The sequence below is a fragment of the Dermacentor albipictus genome, chromosome 1 (genome assembly GCF_038994185.2).
Source record: "Dermacentor albipictus isolate Rhodes 1998 colony chromosome 1, USDA_Dalb.pri_finalv2, whole genome shotgun sequence".
In the NCBI taxonomy this organism is placed as follows: Eukaryota; Metazoa; Arthropoda; class Arachnida; order Ixodida; family Ixodidae; genus Dermacentor; species Dermacentor albipictus.
Genome location: NC_091821.1, coordinates 424,755,886 through 424,777,195, shown reverse-complemented (window position 1 = coordinate 424,777,195; position 21,310 = coordinate 424,755,886). Strand labels below are relative to the sequence as shown.

Sequence of the window (21,310 nt, the reverse complement as noted above, 5' to 3'; positions counted from 1 at the left end):
AACGACATGGTCGGTCGAAAGGTTTCATTTTCGCTGGACTCCGCGCCGCCCACGGCTTCGCGTTTCAGTAGTTTCGTTACGCGTGGTGCTGCGCTACTTTTGTCAGCTCACGAAATTCCCACAAACTGCAAGTAGCGAAGAACTCCAACTTCAATGTAATGTAGTGAGATTCCCGAGCGGTCTATACCACTTGACCAAGAGCAGCTGCAGCGGCGAATCCAACTCTCTGTTTTGGCTTGATTTCTCCATGACCGCACAGTTGTTTTGCACAAAGAACCCTAGCACTGCCTTTCAAGTGCCATTTTACTCACAGACAGCTGTAAAATGCGGGGTTCACGTATGCAGCCACCACCTCCCGCTCGGAAGCTGGCGATTTCATCATCATCATCATCAGCCTATTTTATGTCCACTGCAGGATGAAGGCCTCTCCCTGTGATCTCCAATTATCCCTGTACTGCGTCAACTGATTCCAACTAGCGCCCGCGAATTTCCTAATTTCATCGCTCCACCTAATCTTCTGCCGTCCATGACTGAGTTTCCCTTCTCTTGGTACCCATTCCGTAACCCTAATACTCCAACAGTTATCTAACATTATGCCTAGCAATCTTTGTTCCATAGCTCTTTGCATGCTCCTTAACTTGTTCTCAAGCTTCTTCGTCAGTCTCCAAGTCTCTGCCCCGTATTTCAGCACTGGTAAAATGCACTGAATATACACCTTCCTTTTCAGTGATAATGGTACGTAAGCTTCCATTCAGGAGCTGACAATGTCTGCCGTATGCGATCCAACCCATTTTTATTCTTCTATCAATTTCCTTCTCATGATCAGGGTTCCCTGTGATTAATTGACCTAGGTAAACTTATTTCTTCATAGCCTCTAGAGGCTGACAGGCAATCTTGAACTCTTGTTCCTTAGCTCGGCTATTCTTCATTATCTTTGTCTTCTGCATATTAATATTCAACCCCACCCTCACACCTTCTCTGTTAAGGTCCTCAACCATTTGTTGTAATTCGTCTGCATTGTTGCTGAATAGAACAATGTCATCGGCAAACCGAAGGTTGCTGAGATATTCACCTTCGATCCGTGCTCCTAAAGCTTCCCAGTTTAATAATTTGACTACTTCTTCCAAGCACGCAGTGAATAGCATCGGAGAGATTGTGTCTTTCTGTCTGACGCCTTTCTTTTTAGGTATCGTCCTGCTTTTCTTGTGTAGAATGAAGGTAGCTGTGGAACCTCTGTAGATATTTTCCAACGTATTTACGTAAGCGGTCTGTACTCCTTGATTACATAATGCCTCTATGACTGTTGGTATCGCTACTGAATCAAATGCCTTTTCATAATCTATGAAAGCCATATAGAGAGGCTTATTGTACTCTGCACATTTCTCGATAACCTGATTAATGACTTGGATGTGACACATTGTAGAGTATCCCTTCCTGAAGCCAGCCTGTTCCCTTGGTTGAGTAAAGTCCTGTGTTGCCCTTATTCTATTGGAGATTATTTTGGTAAATATTTTATATAATACTGGGAGTAAGCTAATGGGTCTATAGTTTTTCAATTCTATGCAGGCCCTTCAGACATGATTTTCTCTTAAGTGAAGTCCTTTCTTGGCATGAAACAATCGTTTCGAGGTTTCTGGAATGGTATTTTAACAGTTCACGTTAACTTAATACCAGGGTGTCTACCAACCAGGAAAACCAAGAAAACCAGGAATTCTCAGGGATATTGAGTTGTCTGGAAAAGCCTCGGGAAAACTCGGGCAATTTGTGCCTCTGTCAAGGAAAATTAGCTGTAATTTTATTGAAAGGGTTGAAAGTCGTGGTAATGCTGGCTCGAACAACAGGCAGGAATCGTAATGAACCGTCTTTCACGCCCTGTCGTCGACTGGAGGAGTTGCCAGTGTACAGTCGACGACGGACTTTCCGGATGCCCAATAATTTGGATGGCTTCGCGGCAACCACCACATTTCCCATTGAGTCAATGTATCAGAACGTCTGAAATTTCGGGACGCAAGGACCCTACGCCATCCGATTTTCCTGACGTTTTGCCGTGACCGCAGGTGCAAAACGGCGTTAATCAAAGCCACCGCCGCTGCTGTTTTGATTACCTCGCTGCCTCGAACCGGTGCTCTTGCACGCGGATCTGCTGGCCGCTGTTGCCACCATTGCGGCAACGCTAGACCTAGCTGCTTCGACGGTCGCTATTAAGCTTCTTACCATTGAGTACCTGTGTTTTCATATAAAGAATTCACTGGTGTCAGCAATGGCACCGACTCCGCCTTTGTGGTCCTCGTGATTGGCTTGGAAGTTCGGAAAGCACGGCGCATTGCATAATGCCGGTTTTCGAAAGTCAGCTTCACCTCATTACAGTAATGTTACGCTGTGAAGCATAACAAGTGTGGGAAGGGGCAACTGTCACGGGACACAGTATGTATTCCTTAATTACACACGCGTGCACCCGGTATCTCCTGTCAGAGTATGAGCACCGATATGCCTAATACGTGTACCGACAGACCCTCGGAGCATTTTTGAATGTGCATGTGGCTGTTTGAGCCCTTAAGGGCAGTAAGTGACAGGCATTTATTTTTTCCAACTGGCCGATTTTTCGTACGTTTTCGCAGCCCCTAAGGAGTTTGACAAATCGGACGTGGACGGGGCAACTTATCAAAAAGGTGCTGCAAATGGTCTGTGGGGTGAACGAGTGGCGGGAGAAGGACAAGAACAGAAGGGACCTATGCGTTGAGGAATGAACGGGAAAGGAAGCATGCTGCCGCCGTTTTGAAGGAGCTTGAGCTCAAAAAACAAAGTGTTGGCTGATGCCGAGATGCAGGTGTCCCCCCTCATCCAAACCAATATAACCTCTTTAAAGCAGTGAAACACAACACTGAGGCGTCATGCGCGGGCTGAGAGTATGTCAGTACAGTTGAGGTTGACTCACGAGCTGTTGAGAGAGAATCTCAATTGTGATAAAGTTCAGGCCTCATACCACTGAGTTTGCTATCAGTTGATAGAAATAGCTAATATTCAAAAATATTTGCTTCTGTATGCGCATCTCCTTTTTATTCGTATTTGAAAATGTCCGACTCGTTTGCAATTTTTTTTAAGACATTTTATTTGTTATGCATTTTACTAACCCCTCCTTTCTACTCTCTTTTTGAATATCATAAACACTATTCCTCAGTATTCAAATTTCATTAAGCCCTTTTTTTTTCATATGCTTACTAGACAGTGACAGCATCGGGCGATATGATTTCAGCCCGTCTTGACTTAAAACATAGTTCTGCATCACTCAGGGAAACCTAGAAAACTCAGGGAATTTAGAAATGTCAATTTGGTAGACACCCTGAATACTTTCCTTTAGTGTCCCTTTAAAAGAAAATTAAGTAAAAGGCTTACATTTGCAAGCTCTATCATTTGTCTTGCAAGAATGAGAGGGATAGGAATCTGGGCTACTGTTGGTGAGCGGTGAGTAGGACTGTAAGCTAGATAACTGCATGAATTCATGACAAGAAATAAGTGTGATGTACTCACTACAAACAGAAGTGACAATGCATTGCTTATATAATCGTTTCTGTTCATTGAGCATGTTGTGCTGTTATTTCCTAGCTGTGTTCTAGCTTCTATTCGACAGCCTATTGCTCTATCATTTGTAATCTTGGAGCAGGGATTAGCTTGCAAGCGCGTGACAGGCACTGCTAAAAACAAGTTGTGAGAGTTTTTGACGAAATTATAAGATACAGGTGCAGCTGCATGCAAATTAGAAAGGATAAGATTGCAGGCTACTATCATGGTGAATATATACCTGCATGATTTTCTTGAAATTATGTGGCTTTAATTTCACTGCATACCTAAGCACATCCACCCGTGTTCTTTCCAGGGGTCACATCAACTTCAGGGACTCCAAACTGACTCGCATTCTTAGGAACTCGCTGGGTGGTAATGCACTTACTGCCATTGTGTGCACAGTCAACCCATGCTGCTTGGAGCAGACACTTCGCACTCTACAGGTGATTATGGAGCAATAATTATGTTGTTTTGTCACTGTCATCGTCGCGGTAGTAAAGCTATCTTTTGTTGTAAGAGCAGCATGAAAAGGCACATGTGAACATACCATGTGCACCTGTGTCTTTCTGACGCATAGTGTTCTTGGCAGGAAAATAGAATCTTCTTGCTAGAAATTAACCACGAGTAATCATTGATGATTACTATGGCTGCAACAGATTTCCACCCTAAACCAGTGTTTCCCAAGTTTTGCAGTGTGTGACCCCTTTTAGCAGTGCAGTAGAATCTTGTTAACTCGAGCTCGAAGGCAACTGGAAATTTATTAGAGTAAAACTGAGTTCGAACAAAGGAGAGACTCTTTAAATATAGCACCTGCTCAATAGTAAAAGCGGTACTATGTGCAAAACCAAAACTGTCACTGGGCTCGCATTGAAGAAGCCTCATCTTTCCTCCATCGGCATGTGATATGTGCCGGAATAAGCCTAGGTTCCCTATAAAGTCCAAGTTTGATAAGATCATGCCTTGACTGCCACTCGACTGCCGCTTGACTGGTGCGAGGGAAAGCATCCAAGGGTGAGTTGAGAAGGATGGTGGCTTGATGCGTGCTGTACTCTTGCAAGCCCAGTGTTGGAGAAGATGTGATCGAGCACTGGCTAGGGGCCCCTTGCTGATACTTTTAAGCCGGTTTGGAAAGGAGGATATGTGCTGCTGTGTTTGCTCCCGTTCAGTCTTGGCTTCGCACGTATCTTTCCTTGTTGCTTTACGGTACCTGGTGATGCATCGAACCCTCGCCTTTGGCTCGGTTTTGTCCAAAAAGCAGTGTGTGGGAGTGAGAGACCAGGGTGTCTACCAACCGGGAAAACCGGGAAAACCGGGAATTCTCAGGGAATTTGAACAGTCTGGAAAAACTCAGGGAAAACTCAGGGAATCTGTGCTTCTATCAGGGAAAATTAGCTGTAACTTTATTGAAAGGGAACGAAAGTCGTGTTAATGCTGGCTCCAGTAACAGAGGAATCGCAACGAATCTTCATTGACGCCGTGTCATCGGCACGATGTATTGCCAGAGTAGTTAACGACCGATTTTCTAGACGCCCGATTTTTCGGACATGCCCGATAATTTGCACGGTTTTGCGGCACCACCACGTACTCCATATAGTCAATGTATATTGCCCTGACTGCAGGTCTGAAATGGCATTAATCAAAGCCGCCACCGCCACTATTTTGATTATCCCGCCGCCTCTAACCGGCACTCTCGCAGGCAGATCCGCTGGCAGCCGTAACCACCACCGCGGCAACGTTAGGCCTCGCTGCTTCTATGTTCGCTATTAAGCTTCTTGCCGTGCGGTGCCGTGTTTTTCATTGAAAGAATTCGCCGCTATCACCAATGGCACCGACTCCGCCTTTGTAATCCTCGCGACTGGCTTTGAAGTTCGCAAAGCACAGCGCGTTGTGTAATGCCAGTCTCCGAAATTTAGCTTCGCCTCGGTACATTAATGTTAGGCGGTGAAGCATAACAAGCGTGGGAAGGGGGCAATTGTCACGGGACACAGTATGTATTCCTTAATTACACATGCGTGCACTCCGCCCCCTGTCACAGTACAAGCCCTGATATGCCTAATAAGCGTACTGGCAGGCCTTCAGAGCTTTTTCAGACGTGCCTGTGGTAATTTTAGCCCTTAAAGGCAGTTAAAGACATGCTATCATTTTTTTCAGACTGCCCGGTTTTTTTTTATTATTTTTTGCGGCCCCTCGGAAGTCCGAAAAATCAAATGCTGACTGTACAACTGACCAAGAGGATGCTTCAGATGATCCATGTGGTGAAAGCGTGGTAGAAGGAAGATGAGAACAGAAAGGACCGACGCACTGAGGAATTAACGAGAAAGGAAGGGTGCCGCCGCCTTTTTGAAGAAGCTTGAGCTAAAAAAACTAAGTGATGGCTGACGCTGAGACACAGGTGTCCCTCATCCAAACCAAAATAAATGTTTTAAGCAGTGAAACCCAACACTGAGATGTTGTGTACGGGCTGAGAGTATGTCAGGACAGTTGAGGTTGACTTCCCAGCTGCTGAGAGAGAACCTTAGTTGTGACAAAGTTCAGGACCTCATACAGATGAGCTTGCTATCAGTTGATAGAAATAGCCGATATTAAAAAAATATTTACTTATGTATGCATCTCCTTTTCATTCGTATTTGAATATGTTCGACTCAATTTGGAATGCGCTTTACCATTTCTTTCGCTGTGCATTTTACTAAAACTTTCCTTCTGTTTTTTTAAATAAAATACATATTACTCCTTACTATTCAAACTGGATTAAGTAATTTTTTTGTTTCAGCATGCTTACTAGAGAGTGACAGCATCGGGCAACGTGGTGTTAGCCTGTCTTGACATAAAACAAAGTTCTGGCTCATTCAGGGAATTTCGTAAAGGTGCTCAGGGATAACCTGGAAAACTCAGGGAATTTGGAAATGTCAACTTGGTAGACACCCTGGAGAGATCCTGTTTGGAATAACCGTTGCATGGTTTTTGGAGTTTGAACTTTGTGGGGAGCACACGCGCCCATCTTCCCCCGCGCCGTCTCGTCGAGAGCCGGCATAGACAGGGGAGAGGCGCACTATGCCCTCTCCCGATTCTCCCTCGCTCTCGCGACGCGCGCGCGCCCTTCCTCCGCGACTCACGGGCAGGTAGCTGACGGGCGAGGAGGACATTCCTCTCGCCCAGGTAAAAAGGTACAAAACAGCGCCAGGGAGACGCTCTCTCTCGGAGGCCGGACCCCGAACCTGCCGGACTGGAGTACCTGCTGCAACCCGTGAGTGACCACGTTGCCTGACTATCCCGGGCAACGAGGCCAGCCTATTTATTACTATTACAGAGAGGACATCCCTCTACCAGTGTTCTTTATTGCCAGTAGCAATAAACGTTGTTACCGTTGACACCGCTGTTTGCCTTATTCGTCCGAACCCGGCGTAGCCGCGATTCCCGCGCTACGGGTTGGGAGTACCACGGAGCGACTGCGTGGGGCTAGATCCGGAGCTCGCCTTCAGCCCTAGCCGCACGCAGAGTGGAACCCCCACAACTTGCAGGAATTTTTCTATATTTAAATACATAGGACTTTGCAGGGACCAGCGGAGCAGTTCAAATTATCCGGAAATTGGAATGGAGATTTCGAAATATCAGGATTGCATTGTAGTGAACCTCCTGAGACCCTCCCTCCTTCTACCCCTCCCCAACTTTAGTAGCTTTCTGAAAATATACATTCTTTAATGATGCTAGATATCATATTTACTTGAATCTAATGCGCACTTTATTTTCCAAAAGAACGGGTCGAAAAATTGCGTGCGCGTTAGAATCGAGTATGACCATAAATCTGCATTGCCATATCGCCATTGGCATTTCAAAATGGTCGCCTCCAGCGCGCTTCGAGCCTGTTGTAGTACGTGTTGCACCATCTGTCTTCCCATTTTCTGCATTTGCGCTATCAGCATGGAAGTGCCGACTGCAAAGACATGCCGACTTCATCACTATGCCGTAATTAAAAGGAAAGTGGTCAAGTGTGTGAAGATGGACGAAAATCGGGCTGCATAACGGACTTTCGGAGTTCCCAAAACTTGCGAGCGGGACTTGCGCAAACAGGAGATGCATTCTGCTACGGCGGCTACTACTATGGCAACTGCACAAAGATCAATTCACTCCATGATTCGCTCGCTCCTGCTGCCACTGATAAAGAGTTTCTGCAGTCATTGGGCGAGACGTGTTTATGTTTGCTTGTGTGCACGGGGCACCATGCTTGTTAATTTATTTGTTAAGTGAATGTTTAAAAGCTTATACGGCCTGTAAAAAAACTATCCTTTTCGTATAGCTGTCTACTAATTTGCCATCGCAATTGATGCTTCGCCTTTCAGGCGAAACTGCGACCTTTTTTATATATTGCAACTTTAGTATATTGGAAGCAAATCTTTGTTTCTCCAAATTAGAGAAAGTTGTAGTTCTGTATGAAAGAAGGAGGTGCACGGTACTATAAAGGACTTTTCTTAGTTTAGGTCACAGAAAATGGGTGCGCGTTGCAATCGGGGCAGTCTTCTTCTTCTTCTTCTTTTTTTTTTTTCCCTCGGCCGTGGAAAACGGGTGTGCATTAGAATCGAGGACGCATTAGAATCGAGTAAATGCGATACATTTACAATTTCATTTCTTTAAAACCCATTAACTATGGCACGGAAAACTACCAAAAATGTGTTACTTTTTAACAGGGTTGATTTAATCATGGCTTTTAATGAGAAGAATGTATTTGCTTTCTTGATACGACCATTTTGCTCAACCCCAACTCTACAGTTTCTGTTAGAAAACTAAATGCAGTTGGGCGGCCGGGTTCGATGAAGTTTTCTTTCTGACTGAAGGCTCAGATCACCATTTGGTCTTGCCATTCTGCCCCCCATCTTGTGAACAAAACTAATAATAATCTGCATAATAAACTTCATTTTAGTAGTGATATATTGGCTTATGCATTACTCGTAAAGGAAATCGCACTGAGAGAGCATGGGCACCGAAGCTGAAAATTCATCTCTGTTCCGGCAAGCAGAATGTGCACTTACCTAGTCAGACCATCCATGAGCGCCAGAAAAAGGCTTATGACCCATTTGGGGGTCATGACCCTCTGTTTGAGAAACATTTTCCTTATAGGGTGTGCAATACAGATACATATTTAAGTAGCCAGTGCCTGCAGGACATGCTGTTTCACACACACACGTACACAGAACACCTTTTATGTGCATTCATTTATTACCCACTGGGTGGAAGGTGCTCTGTGGCCACATATTTTTAGCACGTTTTTATTTGCTTGCTTCCTCTGATTGATCATTTTGTTTCTTGCTTTGTTGTTTATACTACCAGTGGTTGTTTTTTAGTGCTTTTCAGTAAAGACCATAACACTCAATGGGCCTCTAAACAACCATGAGCTTGAAAATCCTACTTTGTATTTATTGTTGATAATTCCAAATTGCAAAGGCTGATATCCCTGTATATATATTTTTTTATATTTTTAAATATTTTTTTATTCTGTATTTTTCTATTCTAGCCTTGTTTATTACCATTGATGTAACCACTCCTGCTTGGGCCCGAATAAGGCCTGCAGTATTTGTAAATAAATAAATAAAGAATTTGTTATATAGGGGCAGCTGCTTGCCAGTCAACAATGAAAATACACTCGAAAATTTTGAAACAATGTTGTAATAATAAAGTTGTATGCATTTAATGAGCGAATACGGGGCCTCCACTTTTTCTTTCTTACCTTCACTACCTTCCCCCACAGGTGCTCTGTGCCAGTCAATAATGACAATACACCTGAAAATTTTGAAATGTTGGTGTAATAGCAAAGTTGCATGCATTTAATTAGTGAATATGGGGCCTCCGTTTCTTCCTTACCTTCGCTACCTCCCCCCCCCCCCCCCCCACAGGCACTCTCTTCTTTTGCTTCATGCTCTCACCAACCTCGCACAGTGCAGCGAAAGCTACAGGTTGCATAAGCACCATAGAAGGAAAGCTCCTCCATTGCCCACCCTTTATTGGCCCTCGGCATGACACCAACTGAATAGAAGCTTCATGAAAGAATCAGTAGCACACAACAAGTGAGCCAGCTCGACTCCAGTAGGTTAGAAATGCTCAGTGTGCGTAAAGAACTGCCGAGACACCGTCAGAGTGGGGCGCTTGATTCCACAATAACTTGTTTGGTTCATACGCCCAATTGTCATCCACTACTTGCTCAGTAAAGCATTCTCTGATTGATGTCGAGTGGAGATTGAGTCGCCTTCTAACTTCTTCGCTGTGCTGGTTGCCAATGGCTAGTTTGAATACTGTATATATTTTTTGCCATGTCATGTAGTGAGGCATGGTATTCTGTGTGTGCTGCCTTTAGATTTTCTTCACTGACACACTAGTGCCTGCAGGTTATCTTGAGTCATGTGTGTTTTGCATTCTGCAGTTTGCCAGCTCTGCAAAGAAGATACAGAACACTCCCAAGGTGAATGAGATTGTGACCAATGATGCTCAGATCCGCCGCTATCACATGCAAATTGAAGAACTCAAGGGTAAAGTGAGGGTATGTTATCACTTTTTCTCTTGCATTGTTCTGTTCAGGAAGTTTTAGACTTACAAGAGTGTAGTATGGTGCCTCAAACCACAGCATTGCATGGGGACTTTAATTAACCAAATGCCCAAGCCTGTCCTGACCTGCATTCTCAGCCCAATTTATTAAGGAGTTAAGGTACCAACCAAAATGCATTTATTAAACCCGCAACTGGGCCATTTTTATCATCCCAAGTGATAAATATTTCCCTCCTCTTCCTTTATGAGGATCAAGAACTTCCTAAAGAAGCTGCACCCACCACCATTCGTCATTTAACCCCTGCAGAAGGAACAGAGTTGGTCCTTAAAATAAGGTTTAATGAAAGCCACCTTTTGCTTAGTGTCATTACTAACTCTTTAATAGCCCATCCAGACTGGCGATTCTGTTGAAATGTCTAGCTTCCCAGCTGAAAGGCTTTCTTATTGTGATCATAAACTTGTTAAAGCATCAGTTGACAGCCCTCTTTTCTAGTGTACAGTGCTGCTTTGACATGTAGGTGAAGGAAGTAACAAAGCTAAATCATAGGTGGTGTGCATGTGTTGGATAGCTTGTGCAGATTCTTATGTTAAAAAAAAACTTTAGTAGAACCTCATCGATATGATCCCGTTACGTACGATTTCGCAATGCCAACGTCCACGGTTGAAAACACAAAAAATCACCCAGTATAATTACACATCTTTTTTTACCAGTTCATGCATGCCCGGAAAACACGATCTTTCCACACCAACGTCAGTACATCGTCAAATTGTGATTATATGATACGTTTTCCGGCTGCTAGATCCCACGTAATTAAGAAGAGGTGTGATGTGTGCGCGATAGAGAACAATACCAGCCCGCTGCAGCATCTTCCCCGCAATACTCGCCGCCCGCCTCGCGTAAAAATTCCGGCACGCACTCAGTTTCCGGTACCAGGAAACCTCCTCGCAGGATGTCACACGCTGCATTCAGAGCCATCGCCGCCAACCTTATTCGATAAGTATCTTCGCCTATCTGTTTCACAGAGGGACACAGTGCCATTGCATCCATACTGCACACTTTTAATAGGCCGCAGGTGGTGCAAAGTAAATGTCGCATTTAGCTCTGGCAGCATTGTAGGCATTGTATTCCGGTACCGCCTACCAGATCGATTTTGTTTCGTCTTCCCGTTGCTGTAGGAAAACTACGTGTGTCTTGGGTCGCTTGGCCCTTGCCAGCTCAACGCAGGTCGGTGCCCTGTGCTGCTACATTTCGCGCGTAGCGGGCATGTCAAAACTTCCCACCAAAATGCCCCGCTCGAAGAAGCTCGAGCATTGCAAACGTAAAGCTCGCCAAAGCCACAAAAACGACAAAGCATGTCTTTAGCTGCTCAGGCCCCACCAGCTCGGCACACATCTGCAACTCGTGCTTTGATTCATGCAACAGTTCGCATCACCGAAGTGTAAACTACAGTTGAGTCTGTCACATTTTTTAATCACTTTGGTTTGTATGTTTTCCCAGTCTGTAAGTGTTCTCTGGAGTTCTTACGAAACATGAGCGAGGTTCTACTGTACAACACCATTGTGTACCTCTTCAGTGTGTGCATTGTGAGCCTAGCCCCACGCTGAGCTAGCAGTATTGTCTGCTGGCTCAATTGGTAGGCAGGGCTTGGGCTGGGCCTGGGCCCTACTCAAGTGCAAATTGGCCAGTACAGTTTACTACAAAAGTTTACCGGACAAAGGCTCCATGACAAACTAATTTCTGCTCTGGCATGGCACTTATAATTAAAGGGAGATCACTGTGTAGTTTGCAGAACCTACTTCAGGTCAAACCATCTCATTTGAGCCTGTGCCCACGCTTTTAGAAAATTCAGCTTTTTTGCAAATCCTAAGTGCCCTTAATTTGGGTGCACGTTAAAGAACCCCAGATGGCCAAATTAATCTGGAGTCCCCTACTACGGCATGCCTCATGATGGGGGGTGTTTTAGGCACGTAAAACCCCAGAATTTATTATTTTAAGCTTCGTCATGCTGGGCAGACATTTTCTCTAGTGCCTTTTGTGGTTGCCCTTTGCTCTTGTACGACAGATTCAAGTGATGCCAGAGCAGTGCCTGAATACTCCAGGCTGTTCTCTGCAAAATTTAATCCTTTTATATGGAAAACACTGCTTTACTTTAAAATGCATGCAGGACTTGGAAGGAAGTACGCTGACTAAGACTCTGCAGGAGAAAAACAGCCAGATTGACGAGCTCAAGAACCAGGTTCGGTCGTTGGAAAAGAAGCTGCTTGTCTCCACCCTCCCACAGGCAAGCTCCTTCACAGTTTGCCGTTTCTTGTTTTGCCTTGTTCTGTTACCTTTGTGCAAGGACATTGTGAAAGTATATTGTATGTTTCTTTTTATTTTTTTAATGTGAAGCTTTCGTTCCCTACGATCCATGGCTTCACTTAGGTTGGTTGGTCGGTCAAACATCGGTCAATCAGCTAGTCGCTGGTCGGGTTCATGATGAGTATATTCCACCTTGCTCTTAAAGAAAGAAAAGTGTATCCGCTGGCAAGATTCAAACCTCGGTCCCCCAGCACAGCAACCCGGTGCCCTGATCATTAGGCCACAATCACTTTTTTATTATTAATACATTAGAGCGGAATCTTAACCCTTTGAGGGTTGAATTATTTTGAAAAAAACTTTCCCAGGTGGTCAAATTACTTTATTGCGGATGTTGAATGTACAAAATGTATAAAGTAGAAAATAAATAGTAAAAAATAATTAGGAAGAGTATTTTGGTGTCAGCATCACTCAGAACAGCAAAATGTTCAATAGTATTTCGGAGCATGGTACTCCTTGAAACACTGGTCTACGCACAGCGCCTTATTGCAGTCTGCACACCTAAAATGCATGTTTGTACCCTTGGAACGAGGAGTTGTGTTGGCGCACACATGACATCTCTGCGTGCGGCTGCCTTGGGCAGAGGTCTGAGGTACCCTCTCGCGTAAGCGCGTTGCCGCGGAGAGTGAGAATACAGTATATTAAGTACACTGTAGCGAGAATACCTCGTGAGCGGTGGTGATAAACAAGCTAAGAGCAGTGCCAATCAAGATAGAAATCAACTTCCGCCGCCCCTGCGAGAGCGTGCCGACAAAGAGAAAAACTACGTTTCGCGCACCTCCGTTGCGATCACGCGGCGAAACCGAAACTGCCAAAGGGGCGTTGCCGCAGTCTGAGTGACACGCTGAAGCTAGCAATCAGCTCTATTTATCTGCCCAAGAAAGCAGCACCAATTTTAAACGCATCTTGTAAGTGCTGAGAGGTGGCAGCACCTCCCGGTGAGCATGCATCGTCATTATGGCGCGAAATTTCAAACGGAGGGTCGGAACCGTACCCAAACGGCAAAGACCTTGCGGGACAGAAAACCGTCGCCGTACATGGCGAAAACCTTCAAAGGGGTAAGCAAAATTAAAAAAAACAAAGCACTACAAAAATTTAAGGTGACTGAAAACACATTAGAAACACAGGCAAGCATGTGCATGCTTCCAATGAAGGCATCTAGTCTGGCGCTGTTTCTTGTGTAGCGTACACACTACGAATGTAGGCAAGATTCCTGAAAGAATGACCGAGTGCTTCACAGTGGTTCAGTGTGCCTGTCACACATTCTACTGCGCTAAAGGCTATGTAGACCAAGTACCATAAACATATCATATGCTGGGTCATAGGGATCTTTAAAAGGTACGAAATGAATTGTGTACAGTGTGACATCTAAAAGAAAGCGCACGGCTATAGATTTAGAAATTAAGTGCTTCTAACCAATGAGGTGATCATCGCGAGCATGCTTGCATCGGACAGCGATGACGGCAGCGATGATGCGGTAGGGCAGGCTGCCTCAACGTTGTCCTCACAGGAGGCCTGACAGATGATTCAGTCGCTCTTTGGCTTCGTTTTCGCAAGGAATCTTCCGTTGCACTATGTGGCGCACCTGGAGGCCTTGGAGAGGGATGTCGGCAAGCTTTGCGTAAGGCATGCAAGGCTGACGGACATAGGGTTTTCTCGTGCAAGTCGGTGAGAAGTATGTGACGAGGTGCTTGCGGCGATCTCGCCGCAGCGTTTCTTCTGAATTTCTCAAGCTGACAAGCTGCTACGGCAACCTTCTCACATTTCTTAAAGGCCCCTTTTGGGGCCACCAAAGCGATGCCTCAGCGGTGCTTGCATATTGCTTGCCACCCGTGACCCCTCTTTGCAGTTGTCATAGCAGTGCGATTCTTTATCGCCGATAGCCGCGGCTTGTTACACGCAATCGGAGCGCCCAGAAAGCAGTTAAACGAGTGGACACAATCAGCAGCCGGATGGAGGAAAGTGGTGGGGAGGGGCACTGGCCTCCCTGCCATTATAGTTTTCTCACATCAGCTCTGCCATCCTCTGTTTGATTTTTTTCATGAAACCTGGTTATAACAATTATCGGTTATAACAATGGAATTTTTGTGGCACTTGAATATTGTTATAAGTGGGTTCGACTGTACCTACAGGACCTACATAAGTCGAGCTACTAGGAAAACATTGCAAGCTTTAGTTCGGCTAAAGATGGATAACTGCCGTCCCTGCCAGTTGTAAACCTTACATTGTACTTGCGCAACTTCCGCTGACCAGTGTGGAGTACTATTGTGATATTGAGAGGGACGTACACCTATGTACTTATTCTTGCCTCCACTGAGTACTGGCAAAGTAGGTTAGCATCGTATGTCATAGACTGAACCAAAACCCTGAACTTTTAAAGTTTACCGCTGCACCAGAAGCTGAACAAAACTGTTGCTTTATGGCAAGGGCATTCTCTACACTTTTCTTGTCAGCACAAAAGAAGGCTATGTCATCTGCATAGGCAAGTAGGCAAGTACGCGGATCTCATTGGATAGCAATTTGTACCTGTGAAAAGCATGACCCTTCAGAATTCGTGCACAATGCGGTTCTAAGTACAAAGCGAATAATGGAGGGGACGAGGGACAACCTTGCCTTGCCGATGCCCTCAGGTAAATAGATTCGGATAGACAACCATCAACTATTAGCCTTGTTGCGCCATTAGCATAACGGATAGTGATGCCTTTAAAAAGAAGAGACCCAATGTTTATGTGCTCTAACACACCGAACAAAAAGTAGTCTATAACTTTATCAAATGCTTTTGCCAAATCAACCTGAACTATTGCGACCTGACCTGCACTTTCTGCTACACACTCTAGCAAAGACCGTGCAACGTGGATATTTGTCTCGATTGATCTTCCTCTAATGTCACATGTTGAAGGCAACTGGCTGATATCTTTGCAAATATATTGCAGTCCATGTTGCAAAGTGATCTTGGGAATATCTCTTGACTTTATGCAATTTAATTGCGTCACTGCTTTTGGGGATAAGTACTGTGGACCCTTCAAATAAAATTAAATTATGGGGTTTTACGTGCCAAAACCACTATCTGATTTCGAGGCACGTCGTAGTGGGCGACTCCGAAAATCTAGGCCATCTGGGGTTCTTTAATGTGCACCTAAATCTAAGTACACGGGTGTTCTTGCATTTCGCCCCCATCGAAATGTGGCCGCCATGGCCGGGACTGGATCCCACGACCTCTTGCTTAGCAGCCAAACACCATAGCCACTAAGCTATGGTGCAACCCTTGGTAGAGTGTGGCGAGTAGGTATTCAATCTGGTAAGCTTCTTCATATACTTTAAGCTAATAAGCTCCATAATAATAATAATAATAATAATAATAATAATAATAATAATAATAATAATAATAATAACCTAATAAGCTCTGTATTAGGCCACAAACACTTACTTCTCTCATGCCAACGTCAACTAGCTCTCTCAGATGGTCGCCACGTGCTGACCACGATCATGATTTCCATAATATGGCACATACATACAACATGGGATTGGCGAAGAAGTGGGCGGTACATATCGTGCCAATGACAACTAGCTATTTGAGATGATTGCCGTGTGTCCATGATTATGATGTCCATACTATGGCACATACCTACAACAGGGGATCGTCCGAGAATCATGTCCACATGTTCATTATGATGATGATGATGATGATGATGTCGATGTCGATGTAATCTGCACAATGGCACATACCCGCAACAGGCATCGTTGGCCAAGGAGAAAGTGGTATATATAAAATAAGGAGAAATGGAGAAGTATAAGCCTATGTGAGACTTGTCACATTGTGTAGCACGGATGCATGAGAGTACATGCCCACGTCATTTTCCTTTTCGCCAAAGACACAGGAATGAAAGGGAAAATTTATAGCATCAATTGCTTCACGAAAGCTTCGCTTCACATAGATTCTAATTCTGTATCTGCATTGGATGTGCATTTTTTTTTATTATTATATCACAAAGTAGGAGCGACTGATATCAAGCTCTACAGTCAAATCTCGTTACTACGAACCCCACATAAAAAAATTTCTCAAATGTACGAATATTTTAAATATCCCCGCCAGATTGCCTATATCTTCAATGTCTTCAATGTAAAAATATTTCAGAACTATGAATTTCAATACAACACATGTTTCAGAACAATGCAGGTAGTTCATTTTCTGCTACAAGGAAACGGCTGCGACTGGGAAACAATCAAAATGTGGACCAAGCTGTTCTCATGTGGTTTGAAGATGCCAGATTGTAAAACGTTCCCGTGTCTGGCCCAATGCTCCAAGAAAAACCCCGCTAATTTGCTGATGCACTTGAAATAACCGAGTTCGACGCCAGTGCGGGTTGGCTTTTTCGTTTCCACAAAAAGAAGGAAATAACTTGGCAGGTAGTCTCATGCGAGAAAGGGGCTGCTGACAGAGAAGGTGCAGATTCCTAGCACAATGATAGTTTTCTAGAGGTGGCTGAATCATACTCTGAAGACGATATATGCAATGCAGATAAGGCCACACGTTTTTATCAGCTCCTGCCAGACTGGACGATGCAGTTCAAAGGGCAGCAGTGCAGAGGGGTGAAGAAGTCGCATCTTCGCATGACAGTCCTGCTCTGCTGCAATGCAAGAGGCACGAAGAAAATTAAATCGCTCGTCATCAGCAAGTGTGCAAAGCCTCCCTGCATGAAAAACATCATGTCGTTACCGTACGACTACTGCACCAACAAACGAGCCTGGATGACCAGAGAACTCTTTTCCAAGTGGCTCATCAAACTCGATGACCAAATGAGGAGGGATGGCCAAAGAATTCTACTGGTTGCCGACAACTGCTCTGCTCTCATTGTGAATGTTCGCTTAGACGCATGTTCGCTTGGAGTTTCTACCGCCAAACAACATGTCCTTGCTATAACCCCTACACCAGGGCATTATAAAGAGTGTGAAAGCAGAAAAGCCTTGTGCAGTGGTTGATTATCAACCTCTCCTTAAAGCAGCCGACTGAAATCAATATGCGTCAGGCAGCGGAAATGCTCAAGGAGCTTGGTGGAACTTGAAGGCATCCACCATTAGCAACAGCTGGCGAAAAGCAAGGCTTGTCAAGGCGCCTGTGCAGCTTGAAGATAAGCTGGAAGTCACCGACAACAATCCAGGAAAGCTGTGGACCAAGGTTGTGGGACTACTGCCTGCTGTCTCTTCCTTCGATGACATGGAGAGTGACAGCGCAGTACTAACGCAGCGGACCTGACAACAGAAAAGATTAACTGCATTCGCGACGTCTCCAGTGACAATGACGACCCGAAGGAAGACGACTGTGGGTCACTGAACTCAGAAGATGAGATTGTGTCAAACATCGATGTTTAAGTGCACATGAACAAAGTCCGCACATTCATCGCTCGGTGCAAAGACGCACCCGATGAGGTATTGCGCAAAGTGGAAGATGTAGACGCATTCCTAATTGGTCATGCACAGTGCCTGCGTCAGAAGAAAATCACTCATTTCTTCAGATAAAGCAGCGTTGAAGTGAGTGAAACATTTTTATTTGTGAGCATGCTTGTCTGCACACACGTCTACTGCCAAGGTACATCATTTTCATTCCTAGGTTTGTGCACTGGCTTATAACTGCAAGTTTTTCATCACAACAATATTTCAAAATGATGAACGATTTTCGGTGGTCCTGTGTGATTCGTTATACAGTCGAACCAGACTATATCGAACCCGTTTACATCGAATTATTCTATATATCGAACAATTTCTGGACACGGTGTAGTTACAAGGAGTATATATATCAAAAATTGCACTTGCATCGAACAAAAAAAAGCAGCGACTCCCGATATATCAAACGTCAAGCGGCAGGAAGTGCCCCCGGAAGTTGGCTTTCCCTCGCGGTGGCGGGAAAACCCAGCTGCGCGGCTCCATCCAACCGGTCTCCCTACCGTGACCGCCCTGCCTCGGACGAGCCATCGACACCCCCCTGCAAAAAATGATCCTGGCCCGCCTGCAGCGCTTGCTTAGACAGCCAATCAGAGGCTTTTATGCCCTCATCGTGCAAAATGGCAGAAGTGCAAGTTTTCTCTCTGCTGCTTTTCTGGTTCATTGTGTGTGCGCCTTGTAGGCCTTCTCCCGCAGTGTTGCCGTGGTGAAGCGGCTAAATTCGCCTTTCGTCGTGAAGCTCGAAATCGTAAATAGGATCGAACGCGGTGAGAAGTAGGATGTCCCCGCAGCGTACAAGATTCCGAGTAGCACTGTCAGCACGATCTTGAAGGTTGAGATTACGGTTAAAGCGGCCAAACTCGTGACCCGGTGCCCGTGGCGCCCGACGCGTATGCACGGCCGTGTACGAGTGGTTCATCCGAAACTGCTTCAGCCGTGCCGACTTTCGCATGCTCGGTGATGAGTAAATTCTGATGAATGCGACGAAGCCGTTGCCTATGTTGCCGAAGTTCAGAGCGAGCTGTAAGAATTTCCAGAAGCTGTTGACGAATCAACGACGGACGAGTTTGTGAGCGCAAATGATGGTGTCGCGACCACAGGAGAGCCCGAAAACGAAGACTACATTGCTGACATCGTACCGAGCACAAGTGAAAGTGGGCACAATGAGGAAAGCAACGACGGTCCTTGGCCCACATCCTCCGAAGTGATTGGTGCTCTCGCACTAGTCGGTGCTTCTGCGCAAATGTGGAAGGTTGAGGCTTCAGCTGCTCCGACACTTTAGACGATGTGATAAAGTGCGTCCGTCGCCGGCAGCGAAATTGCCCAAGCAGAAGAAAATGCAGGACTACTTTGTGCGAAACCAAGCTAGTTTCACCAATAAAGTGATTTTATAAATGGTATGTGCTTTTATGACATCCAATTATTTAGCAGGCTTATATCGAATTATGCTCTATATCGAACTGACAGGCATTTTTTTGTGAGTTCGATATAGCCGGGTTCGACTGTATCGAGATTTGACTGTACAAGAGATGGTGTGATTGTTGTGCAGCTACCGCCACCTAACAATGGGGTTACTTGTGCGCAAAAGGGTGGCTATCCGTCTTTGGCTCGGGGGTCCGCAAGCGGTGTGGACGTTCTGCCTGTGCGCCGATCCATGCTTCCTTGAGACTGTCTCGCAAGGCCTCGTTCGAAAGCGGCACCGTTCACATGACCGTACACGCAAACAATCGGGCGTTGTATGTAGCATGGGGCAAAGATATTCGCTCGCTATTCGGTCGTGGTTAGTCAGACTTCCTCGGTTTGTTGCATGCCCATTGGCATGTTTTGTGGATAGCAACTTGGCATCGGGTGCGGCATTGGTGTATGAAAGGTTTAATAAATGCCCTTGTGATTGTTTGCGCGACTCTGATGTCGTTCCTTTGTCCCAAGAGCACGAATCAGACCCCCACAAATGACAGGCAGCACAATTATGATGGCATGGCGAAAATGAGAGGATGATTCTTAAAGATAACAATGTTATGATGACAGTGTGATGATGACAATTGTATGACGACAAATGGATGACAAAGCTGGTATGATAACAGTGTAACGACTGTGACGACATCACGTCGACGATATGATGAGTGCATGGCGACGACTGTATGACGATGACGGCATGACAATGGTATGGGGACAGTGGGATGACGACGATTGCAGGACGAGAGGCAGGTGACAAAGCTTGGGCTATGACAACTGCATGACCATGACCACGACAATGCATGATAGTCACTGTCTGATGCCGACGCAATGACGACGGTGGCATGACCATAGCGGCCTAATCACGATTGAATGACCATAGCCTATTATGACAGAATGATGAAAGAGTGACATCAATGGAACAAGAAAGGCGGTGTCACAATGACAGCATGATGACAATGGGACGACGTTACTGAAGCGATGATGATGGTAAAACTACAACATGACGACGATGGCATGGCAACAACGGTACGATGACGACTGTGTGACGATGGCGTGACGGGTACGACATGATGAGAGTCAGGTAACAAAGTTAGAATGGTGATGATAGGGCAACTGCGACGGCATCACAACGGTGCATGTTGCATGTTTAGTATCATTGCCAATTCATGGGCCATCACTGATGTTAGACATCTGGGCAGAGCAGCGCCAAAACTTTCCTGTGATAACGCACTTGCTCTTCTTTTTTTTTTTTTTTCTCATTGCCTTTTCTATTTCGCTCTGCATGTATAGATTTTGTATGCATTTTCCTTTCTTACTACTTGCTGCTGGACTAGTTGGTTCATACTTATTATGGTACAAAAGATGTGAAACTATACATATAAAAAAAAGGCACAAGAGAATGTGGCTAACGAGAAGAAAAGAAGTGCTCTTTCCTTCTGTGTTGTATCTCCATATCGTCTTATTTTTTACACCATTCCTTTTTGATGTTTTGTGTGTGCTAAATGTATGGTGCCGTTTGCTCCTTTCAGTGCCGGAAGCAGCGTCGGGAGACATGGGCTGCTCCAAGGAGTATAGATAGCCCACCTGGAGCCCCGCAGCCCCCTCTGCCCTTTTTCAGAGCTTTGCCAGCTAGCAAAGCTGTGGAAAGTCCGGAGGTGATTGAAGAGCGGGGTCGGCTATCAACTGTCATGGAAGAAAGCGAGTCATCGTTTCACGGTAGAGCTCTTCCCACCACCGTCGCAAGCTCTCTTCATTTAGTTTTGTTGCTAAAATAATAATAATAATAATGAGAAACTTAGCCGTTTCAGACGCCACTGTATCCTGTGGATTGAAAACCTACTTTCACCACATTTTTTACATCTTCAGAATCATAGAAAGTGTACAACCGCAGAAAAGGTTAAGAACGTTCAGTTGTTTAGTGAGTTTTGTCAAGTTTACAGGACTCCGTGCGAGAACTCGCTG

General features: G+C 45.2%; 1 protein-coding gene across 2 annotated transcripts in view; it reads left to right on the top strand.

Moving 5' to 3' along the window:
* The window catches only part of LOC135897258 (uncharacterized), a 135,768-nt gene that overhangs the window by 62,705 nt on the left and 51,753 nt on the right, over window positions 1-21,310 (top strand). For both annotated transcript variants that reach the window (XM_065425852.1, XM_065425858.2), the window contains 4 exons: window positions 3,875-4,004; window positions 9,971-10,087; window positions 12,258-12,374; window positions 20,878-21,064. In XM_065425852.1, the coding sequence (XP_065281924.1) occupies window positions 3,875-4,004; window positions 9,971-10,087; window positions 12,258-12,374; window positions 20,878-21,064 (551 nt within the window). The remainder of the gene's footprint in view (window positions 1-3,874; window positions 4,005-9,970; window positions 10,088-12,257; window positions 12,375-20,877; window positions 21,065-21,310) is intronic.